General features: G+C 43.8%; 2 protein-coding genes, 1 long non-coding RNA gene and 3 other non-coding genes across 6 annotated transcripts; 1 reads left to right on the top strand and 5 right to left on the bottom strand.

Annotated features, from left to right (window-relative positions):
• The first annotated feature begins 583 nt into the window (after nucleotides 1-583).
• Nucleotides 584-8605, top strand: LOC148071453 (uncharacterized). Its single transcript, XM_087799362.1, has 6 exons — nucleotides 584-698; nucleotides 2783-3117; nucleotides 6478-6592; nucleotides 7328-7376; nucleotides 7446-7635; nucleotides 8197-8605. Exons 2-6 carry the CDS (start codon nucleotides 2949-2951, stop codon nucleotides 8349-8351), a joined length of 678 nt encoding a protein of 225 aa, XP_087655488.1. The 5' UTR covers nucleotides 584-698; nucleotides 2783-2948; the 3' UTR covers nucleotides 8352-8605.
• Nucleotides 2198-2269, bottom strand: trnae-uuc (transfer RNA glutamic acid (anticodon UUC)). Its single transcript has one exon. It is a non-coding gene; the product is annotated as a tRNA-Glu (tRNA).
• Nucleotides 5734-7316, bottom strand: LOC148071454 (uncharacterized). Its single transcript, XR_015712850.1, has 2 exons — nucleotides 6660-7316; nucleotides 5734-6569 (listed from the first exon to the last, which is right to left on the bottom strand). It is a non-coding gene; the product is annotated as an uncharacterized LOC148071454 (long non-coding RNA).
• Nucleotides 5735-5806, bottom strand: trnae-uuc (transfer RNA glutamic acid (anticodon UUC)). The gene has a single exon. It is a non-coding gene; the product is annotated as a tRNA-Glu (tRNA).
• On the bottom strand, nucleotides 6111-6192 carry trnas-gcu (transfer RNA serine (anticodon GCU)). The gene has a single exon. It is a non-coding gene; the product is annotated as a tRNA-Ser (tRNA).
• An 8841-nt stretch (nucleotides 8606-17446) lies between the features above and the next one.
• Nucleotides 17447-19862, bottom strand: LOC148071452 (uncharacterized). The gene is made up of 2 exons (XM_087799313.1): nucleotides 19667-19862; nucleotides 17447-18869 (listed from the first exon to the last, which is right to left on the bottom strand). The coding sequence occupies exon 2, from the start codon at nucleotides 18681-18683 to the stop codon at nucleotides 17796-17798; it is 888 nt and encodes a 295-aa protein (XP_087655439.1). The 5' UTR covers nucleotides 18684-18869; nucleotides 19667-19862; the 3' UTR covers nucleotides 17447-17795.
• Between the last annotated feature and the right edge of the window lie 84 nt (nucleotides 19863-19946).

The raw sequence follows: 19946 nt of genomic DNA, 5'->3' as shown, positions 1-19946 counted from the left end.
AGAAGGTTGTTGTTTTAGGTTTTCTTGCTAAAAATAGGACGGATCAACGTGAGATGAAGCTTCAATATGACTTGTTTTATAACGTGAAACTATTTAAGTAATGGTTCCAAATTACCATAAATAGATTAGAACTTTAGTTTCACTTTAGTATTAAAATTGCTGCTCAAATAAATCACACATATTTAAAAAAAATATACAACTAGAATAATAACACTAGTTCTAAATACGAGGTTCTGTAAGTGCAAATGTTATAAAACAATAAACGTTCATACAGACAAACATACTAGTTAAGACAAGCAGGAAAATCAGATAAGAAAAATGCTTTAACAAGGAAGTATTCTCTTGCTTGAATAAACTAATTTTTTACTTCCAATAATTAACCTCATGGAAGATCATTCGTATTACTTTTGTATTCATTTAAATTATATCAGAATGTCTATTGTCACAAACTACAATAGCATGACGTATGGTTGTCAAAAACTCATCATTATATTTTTGACTTCCTTCACGAGGAGAAAAGAGGGAGGGGGAGGAAAGACAACTGTGTGTTTGTGTGCCGTGGATCCAGCCCACTTCTGCTCAGTACAAATGCAGTGAGGCTGATCCTGCATTCCACCTCTACCTACACACACACACACACACACACACTCACGTCACAGCGGTCACCGTCACACTCTCTGGGGGATCTCAGCTGGCTGGTGAGTCCACTCTCTGTCTCTGTGTTGTCATTCTGCTCCCGTCTCAGCTCCACACTCACGATTCATCACCTCTTTGTTGGGTCACGGCGAGACTTCGGTGCTTGATTTTTAATCATCTAGAAGAACAATACGACATGTTTGATGAGAGATGATGCTCATTATGATGGACACACTGGATTATACATCTGCTGGAACCACAGAATTCAATCTGGTGTTAGGCAAGATGTTACTTACAAGGAGGTTTGTGTAGTTGGTTCATTCAGGATTATTGTTATTATTATTTCGCTAGTTTTCACACTGGTTAGTTAACTGATCTACAACCTTAAATCTCAATAACCAATGAGCATACTATTATTAGATTATAAAAGCATCATTCTGACTTCAAAATAAAACTCCACATGTTTCAACTGATACTTCATTGTGTATCGGTTAAAAACATGCTGTGTCGCACCTGCAGCTGAGCAGTTACTATCACTGACCTCAGGTCAGCTAGACATTTGTTCAGGTGCATTTGCTGTTTTCAAACATTAGGGAGGCGGAGTCTCATGCGCTCCGTTTCAAACTTCCCAGCCGTTAGTTCCCTCAGACACTTCCTGAAATACAAGTGAGCCAACGAGTTTATGGACTCACGTTTTGATAAGAAGTTGATAAGAGTGTGTAGTTGTGTGTAACTCACTGTCATTTGTTCTGAACCTCTGTGAGTTTTTGCACTACTTTACTATTCTTTTTATAGTCTTTACAATCATCAAACCTGATGTCAATCACTCGTCTTGTTATTCATACAGTTATTGGTCGAATAACAGACTTAACTTTGAGTGGGTTTTTTTGCGAAGTTTCTTAAAATAACCATTATGATATTTTCTTCAGAATCACTGACAGACTTTACATACAGTAACTACTGCCAACGTCTTTCCACTTTGACTTAAGTCCTCTGAACCCACGTGAGGAAAGATGGGTCCATCACCTAAAGACTCCAGTCATGTGCCTGAGTGAACTGACCAGGCTCAAAAACAGACTGTTTTATAAATGTTTATCTTATGACTTTCCTAGATTCAGAAGTCAAATATTTTCCATTAATGTTCCAAGATGATGGCAAACATTAGCCTTAACTTCTCAGCCACGTTGTTTGTGATGCTAGAAGTAGAAACCTCAACAGAACCATAGACAGGTCATCAAACCCCTTAATAAGTCAAAGTAGTAATTGGTAAATATTATATATTTTATAGAATCAAATGCTAGAATGCTGATTATAAATAAATGCCTTATCCTTTTGTCTCTGTGATTAGAGTATTTTCCAACATGTACCAATAAGTCAAAGGTCAGTAACCTGACACTGAGATGAAAGAGAAAAGGCGATACATCGACATGGCTGGGATCCAAAACAAAGTATGCAGGGTTCAATGGAATAGCAGTCCATCGTCGTATCCACCTTGTCAATTAGTATTAAGATAGGATACAATATGAAATCACTACATCAAATGTATTTATTCAAAAGACAGTTCCCATACCGGGAGTCGAACCCGGGCCGCCTGGGTGAAAACCAGGAATCCTAACCGCTAGACCATATGGGAGACTGACCACAGTATCAATGAGTCACAGTGTGAACTTCAGCACTGATCATGAGAACAAGCTTGTTCTCGTTGTGGACAACCTTCATGCTCTTAAAAAACTGAGATCAACTCAGAGAATCAGTTGTTTTCTTCTTCTTTTGCACATTTTGTTTTGGTGGCTTTCTCATTTTTTGTTTGTCACAGAAATTTTAGAGTTCACCCTCCATCTGTGGTCTCTGATAGCAAGTAGTCTTTAGCACCCCACCCAGTGTGTGTGTGTGTACCTGCTGTTATCATGGTAAACATGTCTACATTTGATTCTCTGTGTTTTGAAAGCAGTTTATTTGTCACTTGCTGTAGGCAAACACACACTTGTGCAATAATAAACATTCTCTCACACACACACCATGTCTATATACACACACACACTATTCAAACACACATTCACATGGATATCACTCATGTGTTGTCTTTTGTTGTGTGAGGTTTTAATGAAGCCGAGTAAACCTGATGATCTCTCTCTCCCTCCCTCAGTAGGACTGGAGCAGAACCTGACCCACTGGACTGAGGAGGAGCTCTAAAGAACAGGGAACTTGAGCAGGAAGAGGAGCCCTCACTTCTTTGCTGCTGAAACGTAAGACAACCGGCTTAGAGCCCGAGGAGCCGAGGGGTGTCTCGAAGGACCGTATCAAAACCACAGATGTTGGCTAAAATCCTGGAGGAGATGTGGGTGGAGCCGGCGGTGCTGGAGGCTCTGAGCGAGGAGCAGAAGAGAATCCTCTTCCTGAAGATGAGAGAGGAGCAGGTGCGCCGCTGGAGAGAGAGGGAAGAGGCAGAAGGACGTGGCGTCTGCAGCAGACCTCAGAAAGGTAACACTGGCTCAGTGGAATGTCAAATTATCAAATGGTGGAGTGGAACACGAGAAACCTCTGTGAGTGCAAATGTTATAAAACAATAAATGTTGTCGTCCAGACAAGCAGGAAAATCAGGTACGAAAAATACTTTAACAAGGAAGTGTTCTCTTGCTGGAATAAAGCAATTATTTACTTCCAGTAATTCACTTCCTGGAAGATCACCTGTTGACACATCTTATTACCTTACTGGATGAACAACACAAAAATGTTCGATACCACCACCTTGTCTGTTACATGAAAGAAGTAAAAACCTCAACAGAACTGTAGTCTGACATCTCCTGTTAACGAACCTCTTTATACGTGAAAACAACAAGTAAATCATATATTTTCGATTGAATCAAATGAAAAAAAGATGGAAATATTGATACATTTTCGTACAAACATTAAACTATGATTTTAATTCTCATAATAAATTCATATTTTTACTTTTCAACGATGTAAAGTTTTTTCAAGTATTAATAAGTCCATCAAATGAGAGGGTCAAAGGTTATAAGCATCATCATATGCATTTATAACAAACAATGATGAATTATTCAATGATTTAAAAGACTGTTCCAATATCATTAGAAATAATATGTTGATAAAAATTTTGACCGGTCGTTAACTTTTGCAGAAAATAAAAGATGCACTGAGAGAAGAAGAGAAACAACGAGAGGGAAACAAATCTGACATCCTTTTTTAATCTGTTCAAGGTCAAACAAAATGTTGCGTTCATACATTAGTGAAAGAGCTAATACTCTTTGTCAACATCTATCAATGAGATCAACAAATACATAAAGTAATTTGTGGGTCAAAGGTCAGTCACCTGATGCGTTTGATGTCAGATGATTTATTAGAATATACTCTCGATAAGGATAGGATTCAAAACCATACATTAAGTGCACAATGGACCAGCAGTCCAGTGCCGTAAACACTCGGCCACCTTATCAGTAAATAATTGGTTTATTTAGAACAGTTTAGAATCTATCAGTGGTTCTTCTTAGATTAGATTAGATTATATAAAACCTTTATTCGTATGCAGAGAGGGTGTAGCTACAGAACATTTAAAGGGGCCTGGAAATCAAAGATACATAATCCATATTGAAAAATGGTATATAATACATCCGTATTAAAATATAGAAAAATGGTCAGACCTGATCAAACATACTTAAAGATGGAGCTGCACACAGTACAGAATTGTTGTCAAGCCTGTTATGAGTGTTTGATGTGCAGCCTGACTGCAGTGGGCAGGAAGGAGTGGAGGAAACGCTCTTTCCTGCAGAGCGGACGGATATGTCTGGCACTGAAGGTTCTGTTCAGTGCCATCAGAGTATCCTGGAGGGGGTGAGACAGGTTCGCCATCATGGATGACAGCTTGGTCAATGTCCACCTGTCTCTCGCCTCCTTCCCTGAGTCCTCACCTCTGTCAGGCCTCTTTTTTATAAAAAGTAAATTAGTAATTTGAAAGAGTGAGATTAATGAGCTGAAATATATTGATTAATTTGCACTTAAACAAAACCAAGAAGGGCTGGATCATGATGCATCTTTGGAGAGGAAAGCCTCCTACGACCCAATCCCAAATAAGCAGAAGAAGACTAGAAATTAATTCATTGATTCTCATTCTACTTAAATCGTAAATATCTGGGTATTTCCATCTTAAATCTTTTTCGAGTTGAGATACATTTTACCATTTAAAGAGAAGAGTACTTATCAAGGATAAAAACTAAATATAAGCTCGGATAAAAGGACAAAATAAGATTGTCAATAATGGACAGGGCCACTTTATTTCCAAGGTTATGGAAGTGTTGTTTTCATGGGTGGGAATTCTGTGGTGAATAATGGTGATTTAAGGTTGTGTCACAGCCGTTTTATCTCTTGTATAATGCTGAAGGCGATAGAAAATGACAGAGAAATATTGATTACCCCAAACATTTTTCTTTCCTCTCCTTGAACCGTTGTCTCTCCTCCACACCAAGTGTGTCTGTCCGTCTTCTATCGATGTCTTGAGACCTGTAGACCATTGTGTTCACCCGGCGTGACGGACAACAAACGTTTTCCTGCAGCAGCAGCTCTGGGTTTAATCAAGACTGAGTAAAGCTGCTGGTCTGCGGTTTCTTCCACTTCAAGCACATATTTAGTTTCCGTCTTTGTTGTCAATCTGTGCGTGTCACCTGAGACGCAGCCGCCTGTGTGTTTGTGTTCCACAACATTTAATCCGCGGAGGTGTCTTGTGTGAGTTCGCAGGAGCGCGTCCCTGGCTAGTCCAGGAAGTGTTATTGTTGTTGAGTGAAGGTGTGTCGCACTCTTGTCTATTTATAGCATCAGCCGATTGTCTTCTCGTCATCTTTGTTATTGTGTTCGGAGACACATCAGCAGTCTCATGAGAAGACTCACCGTTGAAGGGCATACAGGTGAAGAGACCACGCCCCTTGTGACATCAGCACAGGTCTATCCACTGTCTGACATTTGTCAACGGACTCTGTGATTATATGAGTTATCTGTTGCTTCTCTTGTTATTCACCAGTGATTCAGAGGTCTTCTGGTTTTATGGTTGACATGGTTCTAAGTTCAGTCACCTCTAAAAAAAAGATAGTTCCCATACCGGGAGTTGAACCCGGGCCGCCTGGGTGAAAACCAGGAATCCTAACCGCTAGACCATATGGGAGACTGACCTGACAATCGATGAGTCACTTAGTGAACTTTAGCAATGAATTGATTAGAAGAACAGATCAACTCAGACTTAGTGGTTTCTTCTATATCTGTTAATTGACATGGTCATGATCATTGCTTACATGATTAACAAAAATAACATTTTAGTCTATTCAGTGTGACACATCTTTGTAAAGTTATACATACACTCTGTTGAAGAGTTGAGCTAATTTTTTCAACATGAATCAATGAGTCAACTGAACAGGGAGCATTGTGGGTCAAAGGTCAATCTGCTGCTCTCTGAGCGGAAAAGGAGTGATCGACGAAGGTGGGATTCGAACCCACGCGTGCAGAGCACAATGGATTAGCAGTCCATCGCCTTAACCACTCGGCCACCTCGTCTGGGATTAAGAGTAATGACGTAAGATAAAATCATCGATTTATCCGGGTGTGCTTTTAGTATTCAAATAATGTCCATCATTTCCTCAGTTCCATGATCATGCAGTTGAGTGAGTGACGTGTTTTCCGGCGCGACACTGAAGAATGACAGACATCTAAAACTGAAATTAAATAAAACATGCAAGCGTTCAAGTTGGACGACAGCACCACCATCTGGGTGTGTGATGGAACGGCAGCCCCGGCGCTCTTTTTTATGAAGCTGAACATTTCTTCTTCGTCCTCCTTCAGCCGCCAGGAAACACGTGACCTGGCTTCTGGGTCGAGACGGTGACATCAGCGTCAGTGTGATCGGGGAGCTGGACGAGTTCCGGTCCGCGCTGCTGCAGAGTCGCACAAACAACAGGTAGTTTTTTTGTGTGTGTCGCTACTGCTGCTGCACACAAACACACATACACATAAAACACACTCACACGGTGGGATCGATTTTTTGATGACGTCATCACCACCAGACCTGCGTTATGGCTGGAGGTCACACCTGCTGCATTGCTGCTGTTTCACTTCAAGATACAAGTGGTTGGTGTTCGTCCAGTTATGTTGTTTTAGAGACATTAGGAAGGGCCAAACTTGAAAAGCCAAAAAGGATTAACTAGAGAAAAGATTAAATCTTGAGAGTAGAATAATATAGAATATAGGAAAAGTTTGAATTATGTTGATATTATAGGAATGAGCTACACTTGTTATGTAGTAAATATTGTCCCATTTCAATATTGATTTCATCTATGTATGTCCGTAGGACGGCTGTGATCAGCACTCTTCTTCGTCCTCCTCGTCCAGAAAAACACAGGCTAAAAAACATCCAAGTGTTTACTCAGCTGCACTCAAAACACACATTTATATTTAGAATGGATTCAGTGGTCAGTATTAAAAGACAAGAAAGAAGTTGAGTTGAAGGCCGACTACGTTAGGGTCACATAGACAGAGCAAAGGGGCCAAATATGGCCCCCGAGCCACAGGTTACTCAAGTAGGTGTTGGACTCAGATGAGCACAACTTTAGTATTTTGACCTTCAGAGTGTTTGCTGAAGTTGTTTACGTGCTGGTGACTGTATCTCAACTGTGTGGCTGTGTTTGTCCTGCAGGTGTCACTCTGTCAAAGGAACCTTCTCAACATCTACAGACTCCAGAAATGTGAGTGGTGGATGTCGTGCGTGGTCATCTGAACTCAAGTGTGATGTTAGCGTCCCCTGTGTGTCACAGGACAGCCGCTCGTCGTCGGAGGAGGACATGAAGGACACCAGCGAGGACAGCGACAGTGAATCCGGCAACAGCTCGGACAACCTCGGCGACTGGCCTCCTCTCCACAGGCTCCGTCTTAGTAACCATGGCAACACGGCGCCGCTCAAAGCTCCTCTGTCAGAGGCAGAGCTGGTCAGCTCGGAGGACAGAGGTGAGAGAATGAGAGAAGACGGCGGAGACAATACGATGCAGAGTTGTGAGCACCTGCCGGTAAACTCAGAATCACAAATAAAAGCAATAGATAGGAAATACAGATACCTCAGAAAATAAAGTCTTGTGCTGCTCCTCCAGCTTTGTAAGCTCAGTGTGTGACAAAATACATGACTTAAAATAATGATATTGTAAATATATGCTTAGTAATAGTATATCTTACCATGGCATTATTTTTAAAACCTATAAATATACTTTTAAAGTCTTTTTTTTTCTCAATATCTTGAGCATTTTTATTCCTGAGCCCCCCCTAAAATGCTCAAATTAATTGTCAAATATTTGAGTTGGTCTTTTTATGAATAAACATTTACAAATGTAAAGGGTTAGGCTAGAATTGAATAGGAGGATAAAATAATACAATTAAAATGTATATTTTAGTTTGAAGTAAAAAAGGAATTTCCTGTGAGCAAAAGTCAAACAGGAAGTGAGGCAGCACACAACTGTAACTATCACTGTAACAAATGGAATCGTTTTTCAACGAGAATCGTCTTGTGCCGCTCAGAACCTGCTCGGCTGCAGAGGAGAAATGGCGGCCGTGTTGCTCAGCTGAGGAGAGCCTTCACAGCTGACCCTCACGCTCTCCCCTCCTCCACCGAGGCGCACGGACCCGTCAGACCTGCTCGTTCACACGGCAGGAGTGCAGCTCTGACCCACTAGCCCCGCCCACTCACACACTCTCCAAAACTCCCAGGATCCTGACTTGAACCCAAAACAGACGCCGGAGCTGCTGGACTGGAGGAGAAATGTAAATGTGTCAGATGGCTCATCGTGTTTATATTTGTACAAACTTTTCATACTTAAATACTATTTTCATACTTAAACACTGTCCGAAGTGATTTAAACTTGTTGTTTAACCTTCAACCTTTAACCTGTCAAATACAAGTGTTATTAAAAATATTTAATATACAGAATCTTTATTGTGTTAAGTAATTATATAATTATAATCAAAAAGGTAAAAAGCTAATCAAACTAATCAAACTAAAAAACAGTTGAATTCTATTAACAAATTCCATTCTCAGGGTTCACAGCATTCTTATCCTTATTCCCAGTGCTCCAGGGTCAAAGGGTCACGTGTGGTGGTGCTGTCCTCAGAAATATAGGTCAGATCAGGAGTCAAAATACATGCTGAGACTGTGTGAGGGACCATCAAGCCAAACATCTGATGACCTGCTCTGCTTAAAGGGCAACTTATGTTTTATGTATTTGAGTGTATCCTAAATTGATCTTGGACCTCTATTGTACACAACAGTTGCTTAAGCAACAAAAGAAACAACTAAGCGGGGCATGACTGCAGCTCGCCGGAGGAGGACTGAAGCCATTATTACGTCATAATGGACTCTCGTAACCTTTTGTTCGCCATGACAGAGGGAGAACTTTATAATGCAGTAACTTCAAAACATGGTCATGATGAGGGACTCATTTGCATCTTGGAGAGGAAGACTTTTGAAACATGTGAGTGAGTCAGGAGAGTTGGGTTTTCAAGTTAGTTGCCATTTAAATGAAAATAAAGCTGTAAATATATGTTGGGTTTTTAAGGAGTGGTGAGTATCTTGGTAAAACAAAATCTTTTCTAACAGCTCAGATCACTAAGGACAAGTCGTAAAACTAATTAATAATAAAGAAAATATACAAAATAAAAAAAATGCCTTCACTACAAGGCTGTTCTTATATTATTAATTTGAATTTAAAGCTGAAATATTTTGTCATCTGTGTTGAAGGTTCACTCTGACCTCATGAGGGGTGCAAGTCAACAGTCGCATGAGGCCCCCCTACGCCCATTTTTCAGGCCAAGAAGTATGTTGAATAATGAATTCATTTCTGAACAGGGGCTTGAATTAAGTGCATCCTAGCTAGTTAGGACACAAAGCAGGGGACACCCTGGAAAGGCCACAAGTCCATCACGGGAAACTAGTATTTTGACGAGGCCTCATGATGCTGCGTCTGCTGTATCATGATACAGTGTCATACTTTTGAAAGAACCTGGATGAAATCTGGCATCATTGTTTTCACTGCCATCTAGTGGCCTTTCAAACTGTATCATAATATCACCGCCACTTATCAGTTTAGATTAGATATGACTTTATGGTCACTATTTAAATTGAGTGTTTCTCTGAAGAGAATTGACACACAATGTCTCATGACACTGCTTGTTTACGCACTAGAACGACCACACACCGAAAAATCTTCTGCTCGGAAACAACTCTCGACGTCACACCGTTTGTGTAAGAATGTTGAAAAACACGAGACGAGTCAAACATGAGTCTGTTTCGCGACGACGTGAGGTGTCTTCAGGCCTACCCTGCTGGTTTGGTTCGCCCTGCAGTCCAGGCCTCACATGATCGGTCGGAGGTCAGTCGATGACACGGTCAGGTGACCGGCTCTTTCCACCCGAGGCGGCTTGTTAGCCCGGCTAGCAAGACGCTGCAGCGTTTCCTCACGCTCTATCTTTAGAAGACGTCTCATGATTTAAGGCGCTGGCGTGGGACTGGAAGGTGTCGCCGGTCAAATATTGACACGATGTGTGTGTGTGTGTGGAGGGGGGGGGGGCACACAAGTTAATGGAGGTTACTAGCTAACTCGTCACATGTATTCTGGAATGGGTTGGTAATTATTGGCAGGAGTTGTCGAACGTCCTGCGGGCGCGTGTTGATAGCGGCGTCTGATAATGGCGGCCCCCCTCACAACGACGATCTGTTTGCTCGGGATGTGATGGAAACGGCTCGTCACAGATCAAACGCTCAGAAGCTGATTAGCATGCGGTCGAGGCTCGGAGACGGAGGTCCAGACGTTCCGGCAAAATGGGACTCGGGTCACGAGGAAGCAACACGTCAGAGCCAACTTAATCAACCTCCTCACATTCCCCTCTCCGTCGCCTCAGGAGCCAGTGTGTGCGGGCGAGAGAGAGAGAGAGAGAGGGAGGTGTCCGTCCCCCCCATATATCTTGAGTCATGTGACTTGACACGGGCAGTCATGCACGCAGCGTGAAAAGCCCTCTCTATATATAGTGGGACAGTGTTGGGTTTCCCTGCTCGGGCCCGGGACGAGTCTTTGTCGCCGCGGTGTTGTTTGTTTTGGGAGGTGAAGTCGGGCCGCGGCTCCTGCGTCCGCCGACGCCAGCGTTTAATCACACAATTAGCGCTGAGAGATTTTAATTATGATGCTCCCAGTCATCATTAAAGCTAGCAAAACCCATGAGTCAGCGAATCGTCGGCACGGAGTTTATTTCGAGGGTGTTTAGAGGCAGGGTCACGAGAGTGCACAAGTTATCCAGGCGACACACAAGTTGGCCGCGACGTCTTTGGTCTTTGAAGAAAAACAACATCTTTTTGGATCCTGGAGGTGTTCGTCTGGGTCAGAAAGACTGAGTGACCTCGACTCTACTCGAGATCATGAACTTGGCGAAGGTGCAAATGTTGAAACCGACTCGAGAGGAGCGAGCAAATGTGGCTAAAGCTCATTTATGTAGTCACAGTTTGACCTACACAACAGGTGGCTATAATGTTTTGACAAATGAACATATACCTTGTGGTTTGACAACAACATGGAAGGACAGATGCAGTCAGGGGGGTCAGTGAGGCTGCACGTGTCCAGGTCTGGTTTGGGGGAGGGGAGGCGAGATGGGGGTTGGGGGTGGGGGGGCTCTCCTGCCCGAACGACACACATTTCTCATCCTGACACTGATGAACATACGACAAGCAGACGAGGAGAGACTCGCACTATCAAGACCATCCCTGCACAGGTGATGATGATGATGATGATGATGATGAGGGTGAAAGAAAATCCAACAATATACGAAATTAAAAAATGCATTCACTGCGAGGCTGTTCTAACATTATTAATATGACATTAAAGCTGAGTGAGTAGATGGACAAGTTGAAATTATAGAGTTAAACGCTTTCAAGATTGTTTTAATTATCTAAAAACATAACTAACCCTAACTATAACTAGCCCTAACCTTACTCTAACTAACTCTATACGAACCCAAACCCATATTAACTCTAATTTACCCTAGCCTAACCCTAAACTTTACCAACCCTAAACCTAATTATAAGTAACCCTAAAAAATGTAACCCAAACTTCAACTTATCCAAACCTAACCCTATCAAACTCTAGCCTAACCCTAAACCCAACCCTAACCAATAATAATCCAAACAACCATGAATATCCCTAAGAAATCATTATACTAACCCTAAACAACCCAAACCCTAACTCTAACTAAACGTACCATAACCAACACAAACCCTTTAAACTTTAGCCTAAACATAGACCTAATCAACCTAACTCAAGCCTAACCCTAACCAACTCTAGGCTAACACCAACCAACTCTAGCCTTACTCTAAAAAAAACTCTGCCTAACCCTAACTTACTTTAGCCTAACCCTAACTAACTCTACCCTAACCCTTACTAACTCTAGCCTAACCCTAACTAAGTCTTGCCTAAACCTAACTAACTCTAGCCTAACCCTTACCAACTCTAACCTAACCATAACTAACTCTAGCCTAACCCTAACCAACTCTAGCCTAACCCTAACTAACTCTAGCCTAACCCTAAGTAACTCTAGCCTAACCCTAACCAACTCTAGCCTAACCCTAACTAACTCTAGCTTAACTCTACCCTAACCCTTACTAACTCTAGCCTAACCCTAACTAAGTCTTGCATAACCCTAACTAACTCTAGCCTAACCCTAACCAACTCTAGCCTAACCCTAACTAAGTCTTGCCTAACCCTAACTAACTCTATCCTAACCCTAACATACAACAAGCAGACGAGGAGAGACTCGCACAATCAAGACCATCCCTGCACAGATGATGATGATGAGGGTGAAAGAAAATCCAACAATGAACAAAATTTAAAAATGCATTCACTGCAAGGCTGTTCTAACATTATTAATATGACATTAAAGCTGAGTGAGTAGATATAAAAGTTGAAATTATAGAGTTAAAACGCTTTCAAGATTGTTTTAATTATCTAAAAACATAACTAACCCTAACTATAACTAGCACTAACCTTACTCCAACTAACTCTAGACAAACCCAAACCCATATTAACTCTAATTTACCCTAGCCTAACCCTAAACTTTACCAACCCTAAACCTAATTATAAGTAACCCTAAAAAATGTAACCCAAACTTCAACTTATCCAAACCTAACCCTATCAAACTCTAGCCTAACCCTAAACCCAACCCTAACCAATAATAATCCAAACAACCCCGAATATCCCTAAGAAATCATTATACTAACCCTAAACAACCCAAACCCTAACTCTAACTAAACGTACCATAACCAACACAAACCCTTTAAACTTTAGCCTAAACATAGACCTAATCAACCTAACTCAAGCCTAACCCTAACCAACTCTAGGCTAACACCAACCAACTCTAGCCTTACTCTAAAAAAAACTCTGCCTAACCCTAACTTACTTTAGCCTAACCCTAACTGACTCTACCCTAACCCTTACTAACTCTAGCCTAACCCTAACTAAGTCTTGCCTAAACCTAACTAACTCTAGCCTAACCCTTACCAACTCTAACCTAACCATAACTAACTCTAGCCTAACCCTAACCAACTCTAGCCTAACCCTAACTAACTCTAGCCTAACCCTAAGTAACTCTAGCCTAACCCTAACCAACTCTAGCCTAACCCTAACTAACTCTAGCTTAACTCTACCCTAACCCTTACTAACTCTAGCCTAACCCTAACTAAGTCTTGCCTAACCCTAACTAACTCTAGCCTAACCCTAACCAACTCTAGCCTAACCATAAATAACTCTACCCTAACCCTAACCAACTCTAGCCTAACCCTAACTAACTCTAGCCTAACCCTAACTAACTCTAGCCTAACCCTTACTAACTCTAGCCTAACCCTAACCAACTCTAGCCTAACCCTAACCAACTCTAGCCTAACCCTAACCAACTCTAGCCTAATTCTCAACTCCAATAATTATTTGTTGTTATTTGTTCTCGTTTTAACGTTTAATTACATTTTTATTCTTCACAATATTTGTATTAATTACATTTTTAATTCATCACGTTTGAGGATACAGTCATGGTTAGATCACAGTTATTTTGTGATGTTTTTAAAAATCTTTTTAGATACATTTATCTCTTTTTTTATTTGTCATGTTTTTGGCCTTCGAGCATCCTTCTTCCTCGCCTAATAGAATCCATCGTTTTCATGCTGTTTGAATTTCTTTCTGTTACTGTTAACGACATCAGATCCTCATTGCCTTTCTGTTCCATTGTCAAGAATTCTTCCTTTCTTTTGAGGATCCTTTGTTGTTCCAATTTTCCAATTGTTGTTCCAATTTCTTTCCAATTTGAATACAAATAAGAAACAAAAGGTATATATTATTGTCAATTGAAATATAAATGGATAGAATAACAACAAAATAATAGTAGTCATGAATATATAATAAATTAAATGTACTCTGACAGGAAATTAATTGAGTAAAAAGTAAAACCACTGCTTCTCCATGTGGAGAGAAGCCAGATTCCTGGACGCTTTCCTCCGTAGATGTTGTTCTGTTGGGTGAAGACCTCTCTGCAGGTTCATGTCTCCTATTTGTCCTGAGAACATCTGTCCCAGAGGAGATGAAAATGTAAAAAAACATTTTCAGAAAAATGACAAGATGTCAAAAAGAAAATGAGAATAGAAAAGATTTGTGAATGAAAAAACATATTCTTCTTGATACCTTCTAAGATTGAAGCAGGACAGATTGAGCGTGATGATCAGAGAGGGTTCAGCTGATGGATGCGAGAGGAGATGCAGCTGACTTCAACAACGATCGAGTCACATGGAAACACACGTGAAGAAAATCCATGCTGAGGAGTCACCGCAGGCTTCATCACTTCCTGAGAGCACAAGCCTCACACAACTAGAACCAGCTAATGGTTGACAGGATTTTAGGCAAACATTACTTTGAAGAGTCGCTTACAGAGGCAGGAGCTTGTTGGAAAACATCTCGTGTGTGATGTTGCTGCGAGCGCTACAGGATGATGCAGCGATTTTGTCAAGTCAGTCGGTAAATGTAAAGTTCGTGGGCCACAGCAGAGATCCTGCTGTTTATTGGTGCCTTCAAATGATGTCATCGTAATAATTTAAATATCTGGTTCATATGTCCTCACCAATTAATGTCAGTAATCCAAGATTTTTTTTTTTAACTGTGATAATTACACATAACAACACAACTTATATTGTAGTAATAGCAGAAAAAAATAGTTATTGCAATCAAGATTAAAATAAAAGCTATGAGATCATTAATTTACATGTGCAAAAACTACTGTACTTTGGAGAGAAATTATTCCTGTGAATATACTGTACCATTTTTACATAAATGATGTTTGTTTTTGTGTAAAACTACTTGTGACATTGATGTCTAAAAGATAAATAAAAATAATTAAATAAATAGAATATGTTATAAAACACTCAAGACCTCTATTGTACCCCTCAGTATGTGTCTCTTGGTACTAAACTCTCTTTTGAGCGTCCACTACTGAAAACTTCTAGAGATTAAATCTCGATTACCATAACCACACCCACTCTGCTGTGATTGGTCATCATTGATGTTTTTCCCCCGCTCGTCATCAATCCAGGAAGTCTCCACCTCCAAGGGACTCGTTGTATAAATAAAGCAGGGCCTGATTACAGCTGGCTGGAGGAGGAGTGAAGCCATTATTACATAACGGGCCTCACTCTCGTAGCCTCTTGTTCAATGAGATTTAATTACATTATAATGTAATTACATCGTCATGATGAGGGATTTACTGCATCTTGATGAGGAATACATTTGAAACAAATTAAGTTAAAAAAAAATTAGTTGCCCTTTGATAGTTCAAATAAAATGTTGTTTTTTTTATTTCAAAACAACTTTTTTGACAATCATTTACAAACCTGAACAAATGACGCGAGGAAAACGAAATACATTGATAAAGATTTAAAAAATATATATATATATAATTGTTTATATAATAATAACTAGATAAACTACTTTTCGCAGCAGTTATTATTGAATAAGTGTAAACATGACTCGATTCAGTTTTTGTAAAATAAGAAAATGAAGATAAAGTTTGTGAGAAAGTGTCTTACAATGTTTGTCTGTGTTTATTTCACCTTCCATTGTGCGTCTGACTGTTTGTGTGCCGTCGTCAATCGCACTCTATTTTGGGTCCAGTGCCCCTGGCTTCAGGGGTCAAAGGTCAAGGGTGGCCTTTAACCCCCGTGTCACCAAAATCCAACCCGAGGGCAGATGTGCCGCAGCTTCTTCGAGGATGCATGAGACACACTCGCCGACACACACACACACACACACACACACGGATGATCTCAGAGTGATGTCGATCTGCCAGCAGAGAAGAATCCACAATGAGACACAGTGTCTCCGAGCGAGGCCGCAGTGGCCCGGGTTCCGCCCAGCACCGGCGCAGGTTCTACCCGGTGCAGGTTGTTCCTGCTGCACTTCACCAGAGAGGGGGCTCAACATATGTATGCTCGGCGGGGGTTCCGGTGGCGAGCCGGACCACGGCGTCCGTCATTAACCCTCTCCGTGCGTCACCCGTCCCTCTGCCCGTCAGTGCCGGGCCTTCATCGCTCCTCCTCATCTCTCTTTGTTCAGCCGCCTTATCTTCATCCCCTGCTGTCCATCTCCCCGTCCTGCTCCCAACCTCCTTTTTTTTTTTTTTTTACTCCTTCTCTCCCCCTGTGGTCTGCTTTTCATCTCCCCCAGTTTCACCCACTCTTACACCCCCCCCCCTGCCCTTCACCACGACTCTTTCAACCCCCCTTCACCCTCCACCTTCTTTCCCTCTTCCTGGATCCGCTTTCGACCCCTCCGACTCCCCTCCACTCCTCCTCCCCCCCTCACTCTTTCAACCCCCCCATCCTCCCCCTTCTCTCCTGCTGCCATCTTGCAGGCCAGTGGAGCCAGACTGCAGGCGTTCAGGGAGTCACTGGACCTGCTGGGCAGCGGGTGACACAGATTTCCGGTGTGTGCGTGCGTTGACGAGAACGGGGGTGTGTGTGTGTGGGGGGGGGATTAAGCACGGAATCACTAGAAAGGCATGGAAGAGAGAGAGAGGGGGGGATGAGGGGGGGATCCAAGAATTTGAAATTCTTTCTTTGTGTGAGAGAAGAAGAAACACTTGAGTGTGTTTCTCATTCAGTGGCGGCGTTGTAGTAGCATGATGTTAGCGCTCTCTGCCTTCTCCATGAGTTGGCAGTGTCCTGCCTTGGCTGGCGTGCTGTGTCTCTCTCTGCCTGACAAACACACACACCGCCCCCCCCCCCCCCCCCACCTCCGCTTCCACGCACACACACACTGTGCCTCTGCGATCCCCCTGACTGAAGGCGCACAGGAAGTGCAGCCGTGGCCCAATTATAGCGTGACACCTCGGGCCGGCCGTTGCCATAGTTACGTCTTCCCTGAGGTCCCCTGGAGTGTGGCGCCGAGAAAGAAGGTCTTATCACATCAGCCATCGTTACGGCAACAAGCCGCCGTGTAGCTTCTTGCGTTTGGGTTTTCTCTGGGCTGGTTTGTTGGTTGTAAATAAAAAGGAAGATCGCGTTATGAAGCGCCGGCGTCGTCGGCTTTGACCCGCGCTCGCCAACACGGCGTGCAGGTGTGTTTGTGTGTGTGTGTGTCTGTGTGTGTCTGTGTGGTGGTGATAAGGCTTTCAGCCACACCATTAGGTGACTCATAATCCACACACACACAAACGTAGGAGCGGAACGGACGCACACACCAATTAAACACGAGCGCACGGGGCCAACGTCTTTATTTCAAAAGGGCAAACAGTTTTACAGTACAAGTTGCACATGAAATAATTTAGACTAAACTGAATTTTCTGATGCGGTGACGTCCCGACAAACTCCCGGACAGAAACGAAAACGTCTGCCTCCTCGGTGCCGAGAGAACACGATACATCCAAACTGGAAAAGGATGTAAAAAAAGACATAATGTTCTCAGGTATTTACAGTCTATGTACAGCGTGGTCATCCAGCGGCACATCCTTCGTCTCTCCACCTCACTGATTGTCAAAGGAAAGGATGAGAACATTCTTGAACCGAGCATCTCCAACAATCGTCCGGCCGGACTCCACCATTGTTACTATCCATCCAAGGTTCCGCTGCTCCTCTCCTGTGCCAGACCCAAAGTAAAGTCAGAACCTCTCAGGTCAAAGGCCGACACCCGGCTCTCGAACCCGGGGCCGCCGGGCTTCCTCTTCAACTCCTCGCACTTCCTGTATTTACAGATCTGGTGTCCTCTCTTGCGATTGCGGCAGCTGCTGCACTGTTCACAGTTCGTCTGACGCCGACACGGTACGCACTCCCCGCACCTCTTCCTCTTTCTTCGTCCGCCGCTGCTCCCGCCTAAAGACCCGGGAGAGTAGCCTTCGGCCACCAGCCCCTCCATTCCCTCGGTGCCGATGGCGGCGCTCCTCCAGTGGCCTCCCCCAACTTGGAAGCCTGCAAGTGGGAGAAGAGCCGGGCTGAAGGGGAACCAGGCGCCCAGGAAAGGTTGAAAGTCAGTCCTACATCCGGGGGAGTCCTCTTCCTCCTCCTCGGGACCGGATCCGCTCCCCTCCGCGTCCCCTTTACTCCCCTTGGGTTCTTCTCTCTTAGCCGGCGGGTTGACGGGAGCACCTGAGCCGGTCTGCTCGGCGGTGGCCGGGGTCAGAGCCAGCAGCCCGGCTCGCATCAGCAGCTCCGCGGCGTGAGCCAGGTGGAGCCCACTGGGTGACTCCCACATGTCGGGCCAGGAGGGGGCGCGGCGGGGTTTATCGTGGCCCTGCTCGGCCTCCTGCTGCTGGTTTGAGGGCGGCTGAATCCGACCGCTGACGTCCACCGCCGTGGAAGGGGAGGAGATGTAATGGGAGAGGCTGTAGGGATGGTTGGAGCGCTTGAGGCTGGGTCTCAGAGGCTCGTTAGGGATTTTAGCGCTGCTGTGGGGCTGATCCGGGGAGGAAGGGCCCGCCATGTCTACGGCGGTGGACATAGCCGTGCGTGAGAAGGGGGGGTAGGGGGAGTTCTGTCCTTGTGCGAGCGGACGTGGGAGGAGAGGTGAGGGAAAAAGGGGGACTGATGTGGCGTTGACAACTGTCCTGGTACTTTAGCCAAAACGGCAAGCCTTGGCCGGGATCCCTATTCCCATTCTCTGCTGCAGCCTCACTGTCCTGGAGAGCTGGAAATAGGATAAAGAGTCAAGAACCGAAATAGAAAAAGACACTGTATAAACAAACAAACGCCACAGGAACACATTCTGGAAGCGGAACCTCAAACACGGGGTCTCATAAGGATTGTGGGTTTTCAAGACAAACCTTACATAAATGTACACATTTCTGACTAAAAAGCGGCTGCAAAAGCTTGATAAAGACACAGTGAAAGCCTGGCGGATGGTGTCGGCACACAGGAGGCGCTATCCCTTTAAGGATTTCACGGTATATCAATGCAATCAATAACAGAGCGACAACAATATGCAAAGATATGCGCATATGCGCAGGTCAAATGTGGAGCGCGCTTTTCAAATACATTTTGACGACTGCTGTTATGTGTGCCAGCCGCAGCTAATGCTCTGCTCGCCAACATCTGACAGAGAAGCCCCGGAAAAACAGCCTGTCTTTTGTCTGCTATCGACGACGAGGAGCGGGTGCGCAACGATGCGGTTGCTGTGGATAAAAAAAGAACCAGGCGAACGTTCCGTTTCCACGTTTGTAGGGAAAAAAAACTACTCCGGTTATCATCCCACGGCGAGCGCCACGATCTTACATGACAAGTGTGTGAAATATGTCGGACTGGGGGTCGACGAGAGGCGCCGGTCCATGGATCCGGATCGAGGTTACCTAAGACGACGGTGTCGGACTGACGGAGAGAGAGCTGACCACCGTCCGAGCGCTCGCTGCGACACGAAGCTGCGCAGCGAAAACACGAGTAAAACCCGACGGAGCGACGGAAGGGGGACCGCGGAGGTGGTGGTCTTACCTCGTCCAGAAGCGTCCGAACCCTCGCGTCAGAGACACGGTGGAGTCATGAACTAATGGTGGCGGCGGAGCTGCGTGTCGACGACGGAACTGCCGAGTCCTTCCTCCACCTCTCCGTCCCGGAGGGTCTGCAAACACTCTGCACGGAATTTGGGGGCGTCGCTGAAAATGCGAAGTGGACTCTGCAACAAAAAAAACCGGTGGTCACTCTGAACGAGACCCCTTTGCATCCGCAGACACGCCACCTCATAATGACGCAAATGAACGACACCAAAGATCCG

Source organism: Callionymus lyra, chromosome 9 (assembly GCF_982586985.1).
Source record: "Callionymus lyra chromosome 9, fCalLyr1.hap1.1, whole genome shotgun sequence".
Classification (NCBI taxonomy): domain Eukaryota; kingdom Metazoa; phylum Chordata; class Actinopteri; order Syngnathiformes; family Callionymidae; genus Callionymus; species Callionymus lyra.
This window is presented reverse-complemented; position numbering and strand designations above follow the sequence as displayed.